Source organism: Pantherophis guttatus, chromosome 3 (genome assembly GCF_059756535.1).
Source record: "Pantherophis guttatus breed Tessera chromosome 3, ASM5975653v1, whole genome shotgun sequence".
In the NCBI taxonomy this organism is placed as follows: Eukaryota; Metazoa; Chordata; class Lepidosauria; order Squamata; family Colubridae; genus Pantherophis; species Pantherophis guttatus.
Window position 1 is genome coordinate 174,966,842 of NC_142065.1, and position 17,832 is coordinate 174,984,673.

Genomic DNA, 17,832 nt, shown 5'->3' on the forward strand with positions numbered 1-17,832 from the left:
TGGAAATGGAGATAGAGCCGGCGGGGACAGGTAGAGCTCTCTGCATAGCCCCAAAAGTTTTTTTTTTACTTTTGGGGACGAAGCAGACGAAGCTCCCTATTTCCCTCGCCGCCGCTCCGGGCTTTGGGAGACCTCTGCCCATGCAGAGCTAGGCGACAAGAACAAGCCTACAAAAATTAACAGAACAATTAAAAAGGAGATGAGTTGGACCTGTGACCCTGAATCGCAAGTATTTTATTCATTTTACAACAGTTATTGAAGAAGGAAAGGGAAAAGGAAAAAAAAGAATTTTTAAAAATGGCGACTGCCGAGGCTTGAGAAGGGGCTGAAAGGGAGAGTCCTTCCGTTTCCCATTAAGATACAAAGTAGCGGAATAAATACTTCTGGCTACACTTAAGATAAAACTCTATTTTTGTGTTTTTCTCTTCCTGGAGATCTGATATTGATCTTGGTTGGAAAGAAGTCCTTTTTTTCTTCTTTGCCTCTCTTTTTAAAAAAAAAAAATAGTTTGTCTGTGTGGAAATATGGCATTAAAGCTTGCAAAGCCGGACAAACAAGCTGTGGGGGGGGGGATTCCCCCATTAATAAATTACGTGAACAAGTTTTAAAGCTCCAGTCTCAGAAAACTGATTTTAATATAATTGAATTTTTTTTGGAGGAGATTGTAAGAAGGGATGAGATTGTGAATCAGAACTTTGAAAAATGGCTAATGGCTTTTCAGAATTTATGATCAAGTTGGATGCAAATACTAACTTATTAGAGTCTAAAGTGGAAGAAATTGAGGACAATTTGGATAATAGAATACAAAAAATTGAAAATGATTTGACAAACACTCAAGACAATAGCTCAGAAGAAAAACCTAAAATGGAGGCTGATCAAAAGACTTGTAATGCAGAAAACATGCAACAACGGATTGAAAGAGAAGTTTTAATGATGCAATATAATTTTACTGAATATGCGATTAGACTGAGAAGATTGCAGGAAAATAACAGAATTGATCTAAGGAAAATATCTTCTGAAATTCTGGCTGGGATCTTAAAGGTCCAATCTGAGGAAGTATTTTGTAGGATCGATAGAGTTTATAGAATAAACTCCTGGATTGCAAAGCAAAGGCAATTGCCTAGAGATGTGGTGATTTATTTTACAGATAAAGAAATTAGAAATAATATTCTGCAAAATTCCTTCAACTCTACTTTGCAATTGTTTGGAAGAAAGATTTGGATTTACAAAGAGCTCCCGCCCAAGATGTTATTGGAAAGGAAGAAATTTGGTTTTCTGGTGACTGAGTTAAAAAAAAGAAATATTCTATTCAGGTGGGATGCCCCAGTTGGTATAATATTGAGATATCAAGGAGAAAGATACCAACTAAATACTGTTGAAAAAGCGGAAGAATTTTATCAAAAAACTTTGAAAATGAACTTAACATCTTTAGGCACAATACAGGATAAGCAGAAGGAGTTGGAAATAAAGGGAGAACATCGAATTAGAGAGGCTGTGGTGGACAAATTGCCTTTGGATTCTTTAGACACCTCAGCTGGATTATCTACAAATATGAGAGAAGTGGCATCGGACTCTAACGTGATGATTCAACAAGTCACAGACAAGTATGGAGCAAAAAAGAAATATGAGACACAAAAACAAAACCAACAAGATCAAGTTATAAAGCAGAATGAAAACCGATCAGTTGATATACAACTTGTAGAAAGGAAACTAGGATGGAGATCAAACCCACAAAAAGAAAAGAAAAAAAGAAATAGGTCTCACAAAAATAAAAACTTCTAAATTAAGCAACAGTGAAGCCAGTTATTTTTTTAAAAAATGAATAATATATGAAAAGAGAGTTGAGGCAAAGTATTGGTTAATATTATCCTGAGGATAATAATAATAATTATCCTGACAGACCTCTGCAATGCCATAATTTTAGGATGTGAAAAGAGCCTTAAATTGTTGAATTGGAATTATCTATTTTGGGTTTCTTTTTTTTATTGATAAATATATTATATTCATCTTGAGCTATAAGGCAAGAGAGCTATGCTGGGGCATGCAGAAGATCTGGTTGTTACCCAATATGATGATGGGAATTAATAATCCTGATGAAAGCCACAATTACAACTATATGGAATATAATTATAACGTCACTCGGGTGGTTGCTTTTTTTCTTTTATATACATATGAGGATATTCATTGCTGATGGGGGCAGATGATGACGGAGGATTTTGAACAAACTGTTGCACCAGGATGCTATGTTACCCTAATATGGATGATGGACTCAACAATCCAGTGGAAAGATATCAAAGAAGATATTATATGGATTATAAATTTAAAGTCATTGATTTTTTCTATATAACGGAATATATTTTTTTTAGCAGGGCGGGCAGTGGCTTAAAGATATTAAGAATTGTTGTGCATGGCAATTTTGTAGGAAAGTGGGTGGAAATAGGTTAGTTTACTGATTGTTTAGTTCAAGAAAAGGGATGTTTAAGTGATATATTTAGAGGAGTGGAGAAAATGGATAGAGTTGAATAAATGTTAAATTAGGATTTATGGGGAAGGCTGCTTTGAAATGTTATATTAATATACACAAAAGATTAAATGTTAAAGTAGGATTTATTATATAGTTTAAAGTGGAAGGTTGTTTTGAAATGTTGTAATAATATACAGATAAAAGTATGGGGGAGGAGAAAAAGGGCAGATTATTGCTAAATTGGGAGTTATAATAATATTATGTTAAATTAGAAGTTTTTATATAATGTTATAGTTGAATGTTTTTTTGAAATGTATGGTAAAAGGGGGAAGTAATAATATTAATAATATTATTAGTAAGTAAGGGTCAGTATTTAGAGGAGGGAGTAAGGGGATGGTAAAATATTACATAATTTGTTATGAATTAGGTTTTTGTTGTGAAGAAGTCTCAGGGGGGATGGGTGGTGAGGGGGGGTTAGGGAGGAGGGGGGAGAAAATGGGGGAAAAATTTGTATTTGAAAACTTTTTCAATAAAAAAAAAAGAATTGAAGAACTCTGTAAAACATTGAAAAGTGAAAGATAGAACTTATAGATAAATTTATATATAGATAGTGATTGTGTGACAAGGAAACTTATCCTAGTTGTTTATCTCCCTGGGATTACTGAAAGCCATAAATTGAATATAAATACCAAAAGAAATATAACAGCCCAAATAGTAATCAGTATATGAAACTCTGGGAGAAGATAACAAAAGAAATACTAATGGCAACTACAGGTTCAGCAACAATTACTAAGTCAAGTAAGAAAATACCATCAAACCAGATGATACTCATGGCCTCTCCAGCACAACAAAAATCAGTTGAAACTATGGAAAAAGATAAAGCAACCCCCACTCTTAGTATGCAAAACATTCATTCCGTATTAACGATGATCCAGGAAGGAAGTAATAGAATGCAAGAGACCATGGCCCACAATCATGAGGAGACAAGGAAAAATCACAAGGAATTTAGGACGGATGTGGGAGAGATAAAGGATAATATTAGGAACATGGATGAGAAGATAGGAAAGATACAACAGAAAATAGAGGAAAACGAACAGAGGATTCATAAGGTGGAGGAGAGAATAGAACATACGAATAAGAAAATGGAGAAGATGGAATATAACCAAGCAGCCACAAATAAGGACCTAGAGGACTCATTATCATATCTTGAGATGGAGAAGGCATCCTTCTACTTAAGGTTTCGGAACGTAGAAGAGCAAAAGGAGGAGGACTTAGGAGAAATCCTGACTGAAATACTTTCAGAAGTGACCCAGAGGGACAAGGAAGAGATACGAAGTGGAATAGATGAAATCTATAGAGTTCACATGAACTACGCCCGGAGAAATAAGTCACCAAAAGAAATACACATTAGATTTACAAAATAATCTTTAAAAGAAGAGATCTACAGGAGGATGAGAGAGGATACAACTATGTATAGGGGAAAAGAAATTTTAACCCTCAAACAGATACCAAAAAGGACAAGGGACCAAAGAAGGAACTACAACTTTCTAACGGCACAGTTGAATAAATTTAAAATAAAGTTCCGCTGGTTAATACCGGAGGGTCTATTAATCTCCTAGGAAGACAAAAAATATAGAATTGATAACTTAGAAAAAGCACAGGACTTTTTCGACCAACGCTTCGTACTCGAGGAGCAGGAGAGCAGAGAAGAAGAGGAACTTAAGAGGCAAGAGGAACAGCGGACAGAGAAAGAAGAAAGAGATCAAGAAGAGGGGAGAAGATTGGAAAGAGAAAGAATGGAGAGAGAGGCAGCGAGGGAAAAAACGCAAAGAATTACTAGAAACACAAAAAGACTGAAAACAACGAATAGATAAATAAAGAGAGATGGAAAGAGAGCTAAAACTTATTTCAATCAATATAAACGGACTTAATTCACCAGCCAAAAGAAAACAGACACTTACAAAACTTCAAAAACTAGAAATAGATATCATAACACTCCAAGAAGTACATATCAAAAGACAGCACCAAAAATTATTGGACAATCAAAGATTAGGAAGACTATATGCATCTCTAGGAGACCAAAAAAAGAGAGGAGTCGTAATATATGTAAAGAAACACCTAAAAACAAAACAAATATATGCAGACACAGAAGGACGTATCTTAATAATAGAAATACAAACAGGATCCAAAACAATATTATTAATATCTATATATGCACCCAATGGAAACCAAAATGACTTTTTTAAAAAGCTACATAACATAATCAAAGACCTGGAATACGAAACTATCTGCATGGTAGGAGACTTCAATGCAATCATGGACATAGAAAAAGACTATCAGAGTAACAAACAAAGTAAAACTAGAAAGAAAATTCTACCGGACTCTTTCAAAGACATGATCAATGAACTGCACTTACACGACGTATGGAGAGAGGCAAACATACAAACAAAACAGTATACATATTACTCGAACCCACACCAGTCGTGGTCTAGGATCGACATGGCCTGGATGACTTCGGACCTCAGAGAGGAAGTAAAAGATATCGAAATAGCAGCGAACACCTGGGCAGACCATAACCCCATTAAAATAGTATGGAAAGGACATCGAAAGCAAAGGAGGTGGATGATGGACACGGGAATAATAAAAGATAAGGAATACATACAGATGATTGAGAAAGAGGTTAAAATGTTCCTACAAATAAATACTAAAGAACAGACATCGCTTCAAAACCTTTGGGACACAATTAAAGCATACATAAGATGTCTTACAATTGCGTATATGGCAAAAAAAAATAAAGAGAAACAACAGTCAAGGAATAAGTTGTTAGAACATCTCAGAATATATGAACTAGAATTGCAGAAGGAACCCCACAACAAAACAATAAAAGAAAAATTAAATCTTACTAAACATAAAATCAATCTGATTACCCAGACAGAAATTGCACAGAAAATCAAGCTAGCAAAACAGAAACATTTTGAGCACGCAAACAAAACGGGGCGGTGGTTAGCATATAAACTGAAAAAAGAAAAAGAAAGGAGAACAATATTTCAATTGCAGGACGAAAAAGGACAAATATACCATACCAATCTAGATAAAAAATGTATAGTCAAAGATTTTTTTCAAAGTCTCTACAAGAAAGAAGAGATCCGGGATGAAGACATTAAGGAATAATTATGAAAAACAAACATTACAAAATTAGAGGAGTACAAAATTAGAGAAGCATTAAATAGACCAATTACGATGTCCGAGCTGGTGGAAGCAAGGAAAAAGCAGAAAAATAACAAGGTTCCAGGCCCGGACGGAATACCAACAGAGTTTTACAAAAACTGTCAAAATGCAATGGATGAATTGTTACTCCAAGTTCTCAATGATGCATTATTAGAAGCAGAAATTCCCAAATCCTGGACCGAAACCATTATTACACTCATCCCCAAAGAAGATACAGACCCCACACAAGTTAAAAATTATAGGCCGATCTCATTGCTCAATGTAGACTACAAATGTGGTTGGTTATAACACAAAGACTGAAAATAATTATTTATAAATACATACATACAGATCAGAATGGTTTTGTCCCAAGAAGACAGATCAAAAACAACATAAGAACAATTAGCAACGTCCTGGAATATTACAAGAAAAGAGTTGATAAACAAGTAGCCTTAATCTTTTTAGATGCACAAAAGGCATTTGACAATCTAAATTGGAATTTCCTCATATTGCAACTAGAAGCCATGGATTTCGGTGTCAAATTTTTACATATGATTAGAAAAGTATACTCCTTCCAAACGGCCAAAATTATGATTAATGGAGATATGACTGAAAATCTGGATATACAAAAGGGTATGAGACAGGGTTGCCCTTTATCCCCACTACTGTTCATAATTTCATTGGAAATATTACTAAATGAAGTTAGGAAAGATGCGGAAATAAAAGGTTTGAGAACACGGAAAGAAGAGTACAAATTGCAAGCCTTCGCTGACGATGTGGTATTTATAATGGAGCAACCGGAAATAACAGGAACCAAACTTTTAGCAAAGATAGAGGAATATGGAAGAGTTGCAGGGCTTAAAATTAACAAACAAAAAACTAAAGCATTAACAAAGAATTTGACAAAGGTACAGGAGACAAAACTAGAAGATAAATTAGGAATACAAATTGTAAAGAGAATAAAGTATTTAGGAATCTGGCTTACTGCTAAAGCAATAACAATTAGAGAAGACAATCTACTAATCTCTTCAAAATGATTGAGTTTGGGTTTTCCTTTCCTGGATATTGAAGGAAGCATACCTGACAATAGATCTCAAGAATAAAAGAATGCTACTACTAGAGGGCTTTGAATTACAACGCGGATGGCATGCCTTTTTGTGGGAGAGAAAGGACAAGCACCATGGATATTTCCAGCAACATATTATCAGAGAATCACTGTACAAAACATGGCAAGAGATTAGAAAGCACTATACTAAAATTCCACGATGGTTATCAACAATGGAAGCACTAATATATCCCAACGCCATGGATATAGAGAAAATGAGGAGTTATAAAGAACTACTGAACAGTGAAGGAGAATTACAAACAAGACAAGAATTACAAAATCAGGGTATAGACATTGATTGGTGGCCATACATGCAAATAGAATCAAGATACAAAACTGATCGGGCACAATTCGGATTCCAAAATGAACCAAATGAACTGGATAAAATATTACAAAGTACAGATGAGAAAATGATTACCAAAATTTATAAGTACCTACTAAAATACAAATTAGAAGAGAAGGTCGTCAAAGAGAATATGATAACATGGGCCAAAAATATAGGATATACTATTGAACTGGATAAGTGGGAAAATTTGTGGAAGATAAATTATAAGATGACATTGTCTATACCCTATAAGGAAAACCTTTACAAAATGTTCTACCGATGGCACCTCCCATCGGCGCGCCTGGCCACGATGTTCCCAAATACATCTCCAATGTGCTGGAAATGTAAATCACAGAAAGGGACATATTATCATCTCTGGTGGTCATGCCGAAGGGCAAAACAATACTGGCAACAAATTAAAATAACGATTGAAGAAATCATAAAACAAAAACTGGAAATGAGGCCGGAAATCTTTTTATTGGGAATAATCACAGCACAATATACCAAAGAAATAAAATATCTGATCATCCATATCCTCACAGCAGCACGTATACTCTTTGCCCAACAATGGAAATCTGAACAGTTACCCACAGAGGACAAAATAATAGCTAAAATTACAGAATGTGCAGAATTGGATAAGCTCACAAAAGAAATACAAGAGAAAGACGATACTGATTACTATTTAGTATGGCAAAGATGGTACAGCTGGCTGGAGGCAAAAATAGGAATATAAAGATAATTTTCGACTATTCAATAGAAATGCATAGAAGTAAACAAGGAGTCAATTATATATATACATATATAACCATGTAAATATGTGAATGTAGATACAGATACAAATAGAAATATGAAAATAACCCACCGTTTTAGTAACTTCTAAAAGTCAGTCATTGGACTGAATTGATGTTTGTCCATTTTGTATGTTGGTTTAATGTATTTATGTTGGTTTGTTTTTTTTATTATTAATAAAAATATTTAAAAATTTATATAAAAAAAAGATAAAGTACACATCTGTGCTCCAGTAATCAATCTTCAAAGTTTTGTTTTAAGAGTGAAATGTAAACATGACACTTGTAGCAGATAATTTTGTGTACTACGCTTAGGTCAGACCGAAGGCGGCGTAGTTCTACCTTGATTTATGAAGATATATAAAAATGAGAGCACATGCACATATATATTCTTCATGGCTGAAGCCATGACTAAGGCAAACAATCAGCCAAACACTCAAATTACCACTGTGAGAAGGAATAATCTATTTCTCACCAAAATCTTAAATAATAGGTGGTCACACTATTCCCTTGCCTAGAATGAAGTATGAAAGACCAAGTGACAGTTGGAAAATTGCAGAATGGAGCTCACATGATGATCCCTGTCTTATGAAAAACACTGAAATTCAGCATTTGCCCAAGGATGCTAGATGCCAATAACAGATCAGAAGGAGTCGATTTATCTGTAACAAATATGGGCAAAGTTATAGGACAGGGTAGTAAACACTCAATAAAAAAAGAATTGCAATGTTTTCATTCAACTCTTGCCTTTGTCTTTCTTTGGCATATTAGTTATGTGAAAAATAAAACTGAAGTTTAATATTAGTTTATAAATCAGGATCTTTTGGATGCACGAGCATGAAATTTCAGCACTAAGGAAAGAAGTTCATCATGTCAGTAGCTGAACTACATTTAGTACAATAATGCCACTGCTGAAAATAACAGATAGGACATCATAAAAATACATTGACATTATACAATATATTATTCATACTAGTTTATCAATATAATCTTTTTTTTTCCAAAATATTTTTTTTTTCCAACATAAAACATAAAATATATCTCTTTCAAGAGCAAAGTCTCAATCCGGTCATAGATAGGTACAATCGCTTAATTTTTTTAAAAAAAAAAGGTCCGTTCATAATTTTCCATTACATCTTTTAAATTTAAAAATCAAAACATAAGAATTTTTTAACATAAATTCTAGTATCTTGATCAGAACCATTCTATTATATCACCACCAATTTAATTTCCAAGTACAAGCTTAATTCATTGTTATGCCCATTTATAAATTCAATTATTTTTGGTTCTTTTCCAAGCTCCCTTCATTACGCCTTTTAACATCAATATCAAAACATAAACAAAAAATATTCTAACCTCTTGGTCTGATTATTTACCTTACAATTTTCACCACGCATCTTAATTTCAGATTAAGTACAGCTCTATTTTTTATTTCAATTTATAAATCAAAGTTCTATCCATATTTCTTAATCTCTAGACCCCTTCATCAAATCTTTAAATCTTAAACTTTATCAGTTTACCTTTAGTTTTACATATTTTTACATATTTACATATTACATATATTACACAAATTTATCTCAAAATCCATATCCTCCTCCATACATCCAGCTTTTGTTTGGCTGACTTCCAGCATGCTTTATTTTGGCTGATTTCCAGTATAATCACCTCCATACCTCCACCCGTTGTTGGCTGATTTCCAGCATATAGTGTTTTGGCTGATTTCCAGCATAATCTCCTCCAAACCTCCCACTATTATTTGGCTGATTTCCAGGATGGGTTTTTTTTTGGCTGATTTCCAGCATCTTCTCCTCCAAATCTCCTTCTCTTATTTGGCTGGTATTACCAGCATGCTTTCCTCCACGCCTACATCTATTATTTTGGCTGTTTTATTTTAACTAATTCACAACATATTGCGTAAATTGCTTTTTCAACACATTCTCCCACAATTTTTTACTCAATATAAATTTTAACAGATATCTTCTCACATATTTTCTCCTGGATTATAAATTTCCTTTAAAATCATCTCTCTTCATATTTATTTTAAAACCCAAAAATTCATTTAAGCATTCAAACATTTAAAAAATCATATTCCCATTCAATCATTTGTAATCTTATTTCATGGCCAAATATGTGTATTTGTAAAATCAAATTTAAAGGGAATGGAAGTAAAAAGTAATAAAGGAAGAAGGGAAACAAAAAGGGAGAAAAGAGAGAAAATAAAAATAAAATGCAAAGAAAATAGCAAAAGAAAGAAAAGAAGAAAGAAAAAAAAGCGAGAAAAATACCTCATATCAATCCAACTATTAAATCTATGGATAACTCTTGTTGAAATTCAAAATTTCATTTAAGCATTAAAACATTTAAGAAATCAAATTTTCATTCAATCATTTGTAGTCTTATTTCATAACCAAATTAATTTATGTATATTTATATAGTCAAATTTAAAAGGAATGAAAATAAAAAGACTCCTATCAGTATTCAAATTTCAAATAGGCATTAAACATTGCATTTCCATTTTAATCAGAGTGTATTATTTTTATTATCTTGGTACCCATTATATTCCATTTCTTCTTTTTCCAATCTGTCTAAAGAAAAGCTCCTTTTCAATTTCCCTATTCTCAGAGTTAAAAATTCTATAAAGTTTATTTCTTTTGTAGTATCAGTTCTTTGTATAATATCATCGTCTCTTCTTTTGTTGCCACACCCTTGTTTTGTTGCTATGCCTATTAATTCAGTTTTAAATTGTTCCATTTTATTTCTTCTTTCTTTTCATCAATAAAATCTCCAATAGACAGATTGGATATCTCCAAAATCAAGGCTCCTTGGTTGTTTCCAAAAGAATCCAATTTAAATAGCAAGACACATAGTTTCTCTTTCAGCTGCTTGCAATCCACAATTTGCACTTTCACTTCGTCTTAGCTATCCTCCATTTTGTCCATTAGAAAGTTCCGCTTGTCTTTTCCCCTTGCTTTAAAAAATTCCTGTTTATCGCTCCTTCCCTCTTTCTCTTTTCAGAAATAATCCATTGCCATTTAGAAAAAAGGGATTTTCAAATTTTTATAACTTTCGAACAACGATCATTCCTAGTGAGTTAGTAATCACAATGATTCATTAAAGGGTCCTTTCCTCCTCTAAATTATTTTGCTAGGTCTTCTTGCCCCAATAGCCTTTAGCCGCTAATTAAGGCTAGGGACTCACTTGTAAATATCCAAAATTTAAAACGCTGTTCCCGCCTGGGTTGAATCTTGCTTAACCGGCTTCCGAACTCTTCGCTCTTTCACACTTTTTTTTCCTTCCTTCTTCCTTCAGCACAATGCTTTCCCGGTTGGCCCCAGCTTTGACGCAGCCGCCATGGCTGCCGCTCCCCCGCCGCTGACTTCAGAGGGCTTCCTCCGGCCCCGAGGAACCCGTCCGTTCCTCTCAGCTGTCCAAGGGGTCCCTCTCTCTCCCCTTGTCCCTACAGGACAGGGTAGGTCCGCAGACCTGTTGGCGGCGGCTCGACAGTCGGGGTTTTTGCGGGGCTCATTAGAGCCCCGCTATTCCCCCAACTGGATCGCGCTGCACCAACCGGAAGTCCCAGTTTATCAATATAACCTTTTAATTGACGTATTTTATGTCCAAACAATACATTTCATTCCTTTCATGTACTGTAACTAAAAGAATTTCATTATTTGTTTCTTTTATTTCTTCTAGCCAATCATTCCTTTGTTTACACAAAATATTAGAGAAGGATATATGACATATGTAAATATAAGTAAGTAAAACTTTATGTATTCTTGGGAATGTTATTAATTTAAGATTATAAATTTATACATCTGCATCTTTGCTTACCATGTTTAATTTGAATGATTCAAGCAAGAATAGCTAAATCTGAGTTCTAAGTAAAGTAAAAATCTAATTGGGGTACATTAATTTGGGATTATTTTCATTTTATTGCTAGGAAAACTGTTTAAGAGGTGGTAGGTATGAGTTTTATCCTAAAATGAGAAAAAACTGTATATGCTCTCTCTTCAGATGACGTCGGGGTCGGTGGGCGGAGCCTCCCACCGGTTTTACTACCGGTTCTATAGAACCAATGTGAACCGGAGGCAACCCACCACTGATGCATGCATAGATATTCCAGTACACCAGAGCTTTGGTAGAAAAACTGATTTAATACATTTCCCATAAGTGATGTCATGTCATGGGATTACAAGGCATAGGGATGACCCAGAAATTATGGAAATTCAGCAAAGTTATCCATATTCTGTAAATGAATTGGTATTTATCCTGGAAAGTGTGCCTGTCTTGTCTGTTTATCTGTCTACTTATCTATCAGCCTGCTGTCTGTCAGGCTAATTGTATTTGTATGTCTATTTATGTGTCAGGATTAGCTTGCTTCTCCTAATTCTATTTTTTTTACAACTTTTTAATCTAAATTGTATTTTGCAAACTGTAAGGCTCTAAACATGATGGCTTATTTTCTTGTTTCTGTATACTGCAAACATTTTCCATTAGTTGATTCCAGTGCTGGTAATAATTATTTCATTTAAATATAAGCTGCTAACAAAGTCAAATATGAAACTCTTGGCGATCTGCTAATATGCATATCTGAGATTTTCTAAAACTTGTACCCAGGAGCAATGAGATGGTTATATGAGCGAAACCGATGGTTACCCTTTCCAGTGTGTGGAATGTTTCCAGTTAAACTTATAACCCATATTGGAAAACCAATTCCATATGATCCAGATATAACTCCTGAAAAATTAGCTGAAAAGGTAAGTGTATTTCTATTGTAAGGGGAAAATATCCATTCAAATTAAAACTTCATTCTTTATGAAATTATAAGATCTATAATAACTATTTGCAAACAGTTATTGAAATACATTAATTAGAGGTGCATAAATATTGTTGAGTGTTTGGTACATAAGTGTCAATGTAAGATTATCATCCATCCATCCCTTACTGGTTAAACAGCACTTATGCAAGCTACAGAATATGATTAACAGCATGCATAAATGAAAATATCCATCAAATATATATCACACTAAAGCTTCACCATAGAGGGCTCAACCTCTTCTTACCCAATAAGTTTATATTTTCAAATAAAAGGTGAATTCATCCAATTATGGTTTATTCAACAAACCACAGTTAGGAGCAAATTAAATAAGAGGCATCAGCATGCATTCTGCTTTTTAATGATACTGCTGTGTGCAGCAGACAGTTTAGCCTAGGTCAGGATAAGACAATGTAGAAGAAGACTTGAACAACATCTCCAGCCATACTGCAGAATTCCAACTCTTCTGCAGGGCCATTTCTAAGAAGGAGAAATGGATGAAAGTTTGTGTTTTCATGATGCAAAGGAGGAATTTTTTTTAACTAGACATTGCTGGAAATGTTCAACTCCATTTACCATGGTCTTATTCTGACTCATATGAATTTACTCTTGGTTACAGTATGCAATAGACTGTAGATCTTTTGCATACTGTTTTGCAGACAGTATGCAAAAGAGACAGATGGTTGTATACCATATATTTACAGATTTATAGGAAAATGTGATTTATCGGATTATGAATGGTATAGCATGAGTAGGAAGAGACAAAAAAAAATCTTTGCCGTAAGATAAAATCAAAGATAACATTGGCTTTCAAATATATGTTAATGACTGCAATGAAGAGCAAGTTAGAATTTTATATATATGTTTAAATATGTGGTGTGTTCAGTTAAAGAGTCCATATACTGTATATTTAGTTCTGGAATGTTCTTGCAATAGTTCCTGAACCATAAATCTAAATTAAATCCTTTTTTTCCTTTTTTCTCCCCCATTCCATCCCACCTCATGCCACTCCACTGCTCCAACAGGCTCAAAGGGCAATAGAAGATTTACGGGATAAACACCAGAAAATCCCAGGAGGCATATTGCATGCTCTTAGGCAACGCTTTGAAGCACATAACAAAGATAAATAGTGATATAACATCAACAATCTCTGTGGATAATATATGTATATATGTAACTAATATATGTGTATGTGTAGTGCATGAGTTCCATCAGGCACTTTTTGAAAACAAAATGTCGGGGAAAGATTGAGATGGGGTGAAAACATTTATTTCTTCAATGTGTTTAAATCTTCAAGACCAGATTAAATTGCATTCTAAAATACCAAAAGCATTACATGATTTCTTTCCCCAAACCCTTATGAATTATGTTTGCGAAATCCTGGTGAACTGGCAGATGACTGGATAAGACCAACTGATATTCTAATCTTCAAAAAGGAGGAAAAAGGAAACACAGCAAGATATAGACCAGTTACTCTGATGTCGATACTCTGAAAAAATTAAGAGTGTATAGTGCTATCATAAAAAGATTTCTCATTAAACACTTTGAAAACAATTACTGGAAACCTGTCTTGCCTTATCTAATATTTTTTAGATAACTTCCTTAGTAGACTGTAGGAATTTTGTGAAGTTAGTATGTCTTGCTTTCCAGTAATGGGATTCAAATCCTGTCGCTACCGGTTCGCTTGTGGGCATGCGCACCTTTGTGCGCGATGCTTCTGCGCATGCGGAAGTCCGGGCGAGTGGGCGGAGCCTCCCACCCCCACTGCTTCCGGTTCCCCCAATCCAGGGTGAATCAGTAGCAATCCACCACTGTTGCTTTCTTTACAAAGCAATTGACAAGAGTATTTTATTCTGTGCAGCAGGATATTAGTGTATAGGTTACGTGATGATAAATTGACTCAAATTTATGACAGTTGCAGTGTTCTGGGGTCATGTGGAATATAAAAATATATGTTGCTGTAGGTGTCACAGTTTACAAAGCTATGCGTGGCAAGATATGTGTGGATAAACTTATCTGTACTTTTGAATGTGAAAACTTTATCTATGGATGTGTCAGACTGGTTTAAGGAAGAATTACTGGAAACTCTGAAGACATAAGAAATTAAGGTTTTCCCAGCCTGAGGCTAATTATTCTCAGGTTAGTTATTTTTTTTTTACAGATTAACCTCTCCTGGTTCCCTTTCATGGAACTTCTAAAATCTGTAAGCAATAGTTACAGTTAGGGCAGGGGTTGGCAACATTAAACACTCAAAGAGTCATTTGGACCGAATTCGCACAGAAAAGAAAACATCGGGACCCATAATAATAATAATAATAATAATAATAATAATAATAATAATAATAATAATAATAATAATAATAATTTTATTTCTATACCGCCCTTCTCCCGAAGGACTCAGTGCGGTGTACAGCCTATTTAAAAACACAGAAACAAAACAACAATTAAAATTTAAAATCATTAAATAATTAGGCTCCAATTAAAATCCCAGAGATCTTACGTATTTCCGGGGGCAGTTCATTCCACAGGGCTGGGGCTCCCACAGAGAAGGCCCTCCCCCTGGGTGTCGCCAGCCGACATAACTTGGCCGATGGCACCCTGAGGAGACCCTCTCTGTGGGAGCGGACTGGTCGGTGGGAGGCTATTGGTGGCAGAAGTCGGTCTCGAAGGTACCCGGGTCCTATGCCATGGAGCGCTTTAAAGGTGGTAACCAACACCTTGAATCGCACCCGGAAGACCACTGGGAGCCAGTGCAGCTCGCGCAGGAGGGGTGTCATGTGGGCGCAACCAGTTGCACCCATAACCACCCGCGCGGCCGCATTCTGGACCAGTTGGAGCCTCCGAGTGCTCTTCAAGGGGAGCCCCATGTAGAGAGCATTACAATAGTCCAACCGGGAGGTGACAAGGGCATGAGTGACCGTGCGCAAGGCGTCCCGATCCAGAAAGGGCTGCAACTGGCGAATCAGGCGAACCTGATAAAAGGCCCCCCTGGCCACGGCCGTCATGTGCTCTTCTAAAGACAGCCGTGCGTCCAGGAGGACACCCAGATTGCGAGCCCTCTCTGTGGGGGGCAAGGATTCACCCCCAATAGTCAGCGATGGCACCTGCTGACTATATTGGGGCGCCGGAAGCCACAGCCACTCGGTCTTGGAGGGGTTGAGTCTGAGCCTGTTCCTCCCCATCCAGGCCCGCACAGCCTCCAGGCAGCGGGACATCACATCAAGGGCATCGTTGGGGTGGTCTGGGGTGGAGATGTACAGCTGAGTATCGTCAGCATACAGGTGACACTTCACCCCAAAACCACGGATGATCTCACCCAGCGGCTTCACATAAATGTTGAACAGGAGAGGCAAGAGGACCGACCCTTGCGGCACTCCCCATGCGAGATGCCTCGAGGTCGACCTCTGTCCCCCTGCCAACACAAACTGCGAGCGGTCGGAGAGGAAGGAGGAGAACCACCGCAGAACGGTGCCCCCTATTCCTACCCCCCTCAACCGCTGCAGCATGATACCATGGTCGATGGTATCAAAAGCCGCTGAGCGGTCTAATAGGACTAGGACAGAGGAGCAACCCCTGTCCCGAGCCCTCCAGAGATCATCCACCAACGCGACCAATGCCGTTTCTGTGCTGTACCCCTGCCTGAAGCCCGACTGGTACGGGTCCAGATAGATAGCTTCATCCAGGTGCCGGGGAAGTTGTCGTGCCACCACGCTCTCAACAACCTTCGCCACAAAACGAAGGTTGGAGACTGGACGATAGTTGGCTAATTCAGCCGGGTCCAGGGAAGGCTTCTTGAGGAGGGGCCTCACTACCACCTCTTTCAAGGTGGCAGGAAAGGCACCCTCACTCAAAGAAGCTCTTATAATCCCCTGGAGCCAGCCTCGTGTAACCTCCCGGGAGGCCAGCACCAACCAGGAGGGACACGGGTCCAATAAACACGTGGCGGCACTAATCTTACCCAGGACCCTGTCCACATCCTCGGGAGTCACAGGATCAAACTCCTCCCAAATAACATTCTCAAGACCTGCCCTCGTCTCCTCCCGTGGATTCATCCAGTCGGAGTCTAAGCCATCCCGAATCCGAGCGACTTTATCATGCAGGAATTGCACAAAATCCTCAGCACGACCCTGCAAGGGATCTTCCGCACTCCCCCCCGGAGAAGGGAGTGGGTCACCCTAAACAAGGCGGCTGGGCGGTTCTCTGCAGATGCGATAAGAGCGGAAAAGTGGTTAGACTTTGCCGCTTTTATCGCCACTAGGTAGGTCTTGATATAAGACCGCACCTGTGTCCGGTCGGAATCAGATTGACTAGTCCTCCAAATGCTCTCTAGGCGTCTTTTCCGACGCTTCATCTCTTTCAGCTCCTCAGAGAACCAAGGAGCCAGTTGAGATCGGCATTGGGTCAGAGGCCACAAAGGCACGACGCGGTCCAAAGCTCCGGCGGCCGCCCTTTCCCAGGCGGCCACCAGCTCTTCAGTCGAGTCGTGTGTTAGGGTCTCAGAGAATGGCCCAAGCTCCGTCAGGAACCTTTCGAGGTCCATCAGGCGCCTGGGACGGAACCATCTAGTTGGCTCTGTCTCCCTGCAGTGGGGAAAGGCGGTAGGAAAGTCTAGTTGGAGGAGCGAATGATCTGTCCATGACAAGGGTTTAATATCTAGGTCCCCTCTACCAAGATCATTCAACCACTGACCAGAGACAAAAATCAGGTCCAGAGTGTGTGTCCCTATGTGAGTTGGGCCTTGAACTAACTGGGTCAGGTCCATGGCCGTCATGGAAGCCATGAACTCCCGAGCTGCCTCTGATGCCTCACCCGCGGATGGAAGGTTGAAATCCCCCATGACGATAAGTCTGGGGGTATCAACTGCCACCCCGGCAATGACGTCGAGTAGCTCGGGCAGGGTCGCTGCCACGTGGCAGGGAGCCAGGTACGTAGTCAGCAAACCCATCTGCACCCCACGGCCCCACTTCACACAAAGGGACTCACATCCGGCTATCTGAGGAACAGTGGTCTCCCTCGGACAAAGACTTTCCCTAATAATCACCGCCACTCCCCCACCCCTCCCCTGGGCCCTTGGCTGATAAAATGCACGGAAACCTGGCGGGCACATCTCAACGAGGGGGACCGCGC

General features: G+C 37.7%; 1 protein-coding gene across 2 annotated transcripts in view; it reads left to right on the plus strand.

Moving 5' to 3' along the window:
• Positions 1-14,028, plus strand: part of LOC148114918 (DGAT1/2-independent enzyme synthesizing storage lipids-like) — a 36,635-nt gene extending 22,607 nt beyond the window's left edge. For both annotated transcript variants that reach the window (XM_087890569.1, XM_087890571.1), the window contains exons 5-7: positions 11,583-11,643; positions 12,507-12,646; positions 13,731-14,028. In XM_087890569.1, the coding sequence (XP_087746695.1) occupies positions 11,583-11,643; positions 12,507-12,646; positions 13,731-13,835 (306 nt within the window). In that variant the 3' untranslated portion in view covers positions 13,836-14,028. The remainder of the gene's footprint in view (positions 1-11,582; positions 11,644-12,506; positions 12,647-13,730) is intronic.
• Positions 14,029-17,832: the final 3,804 nt, after the last annotated feature.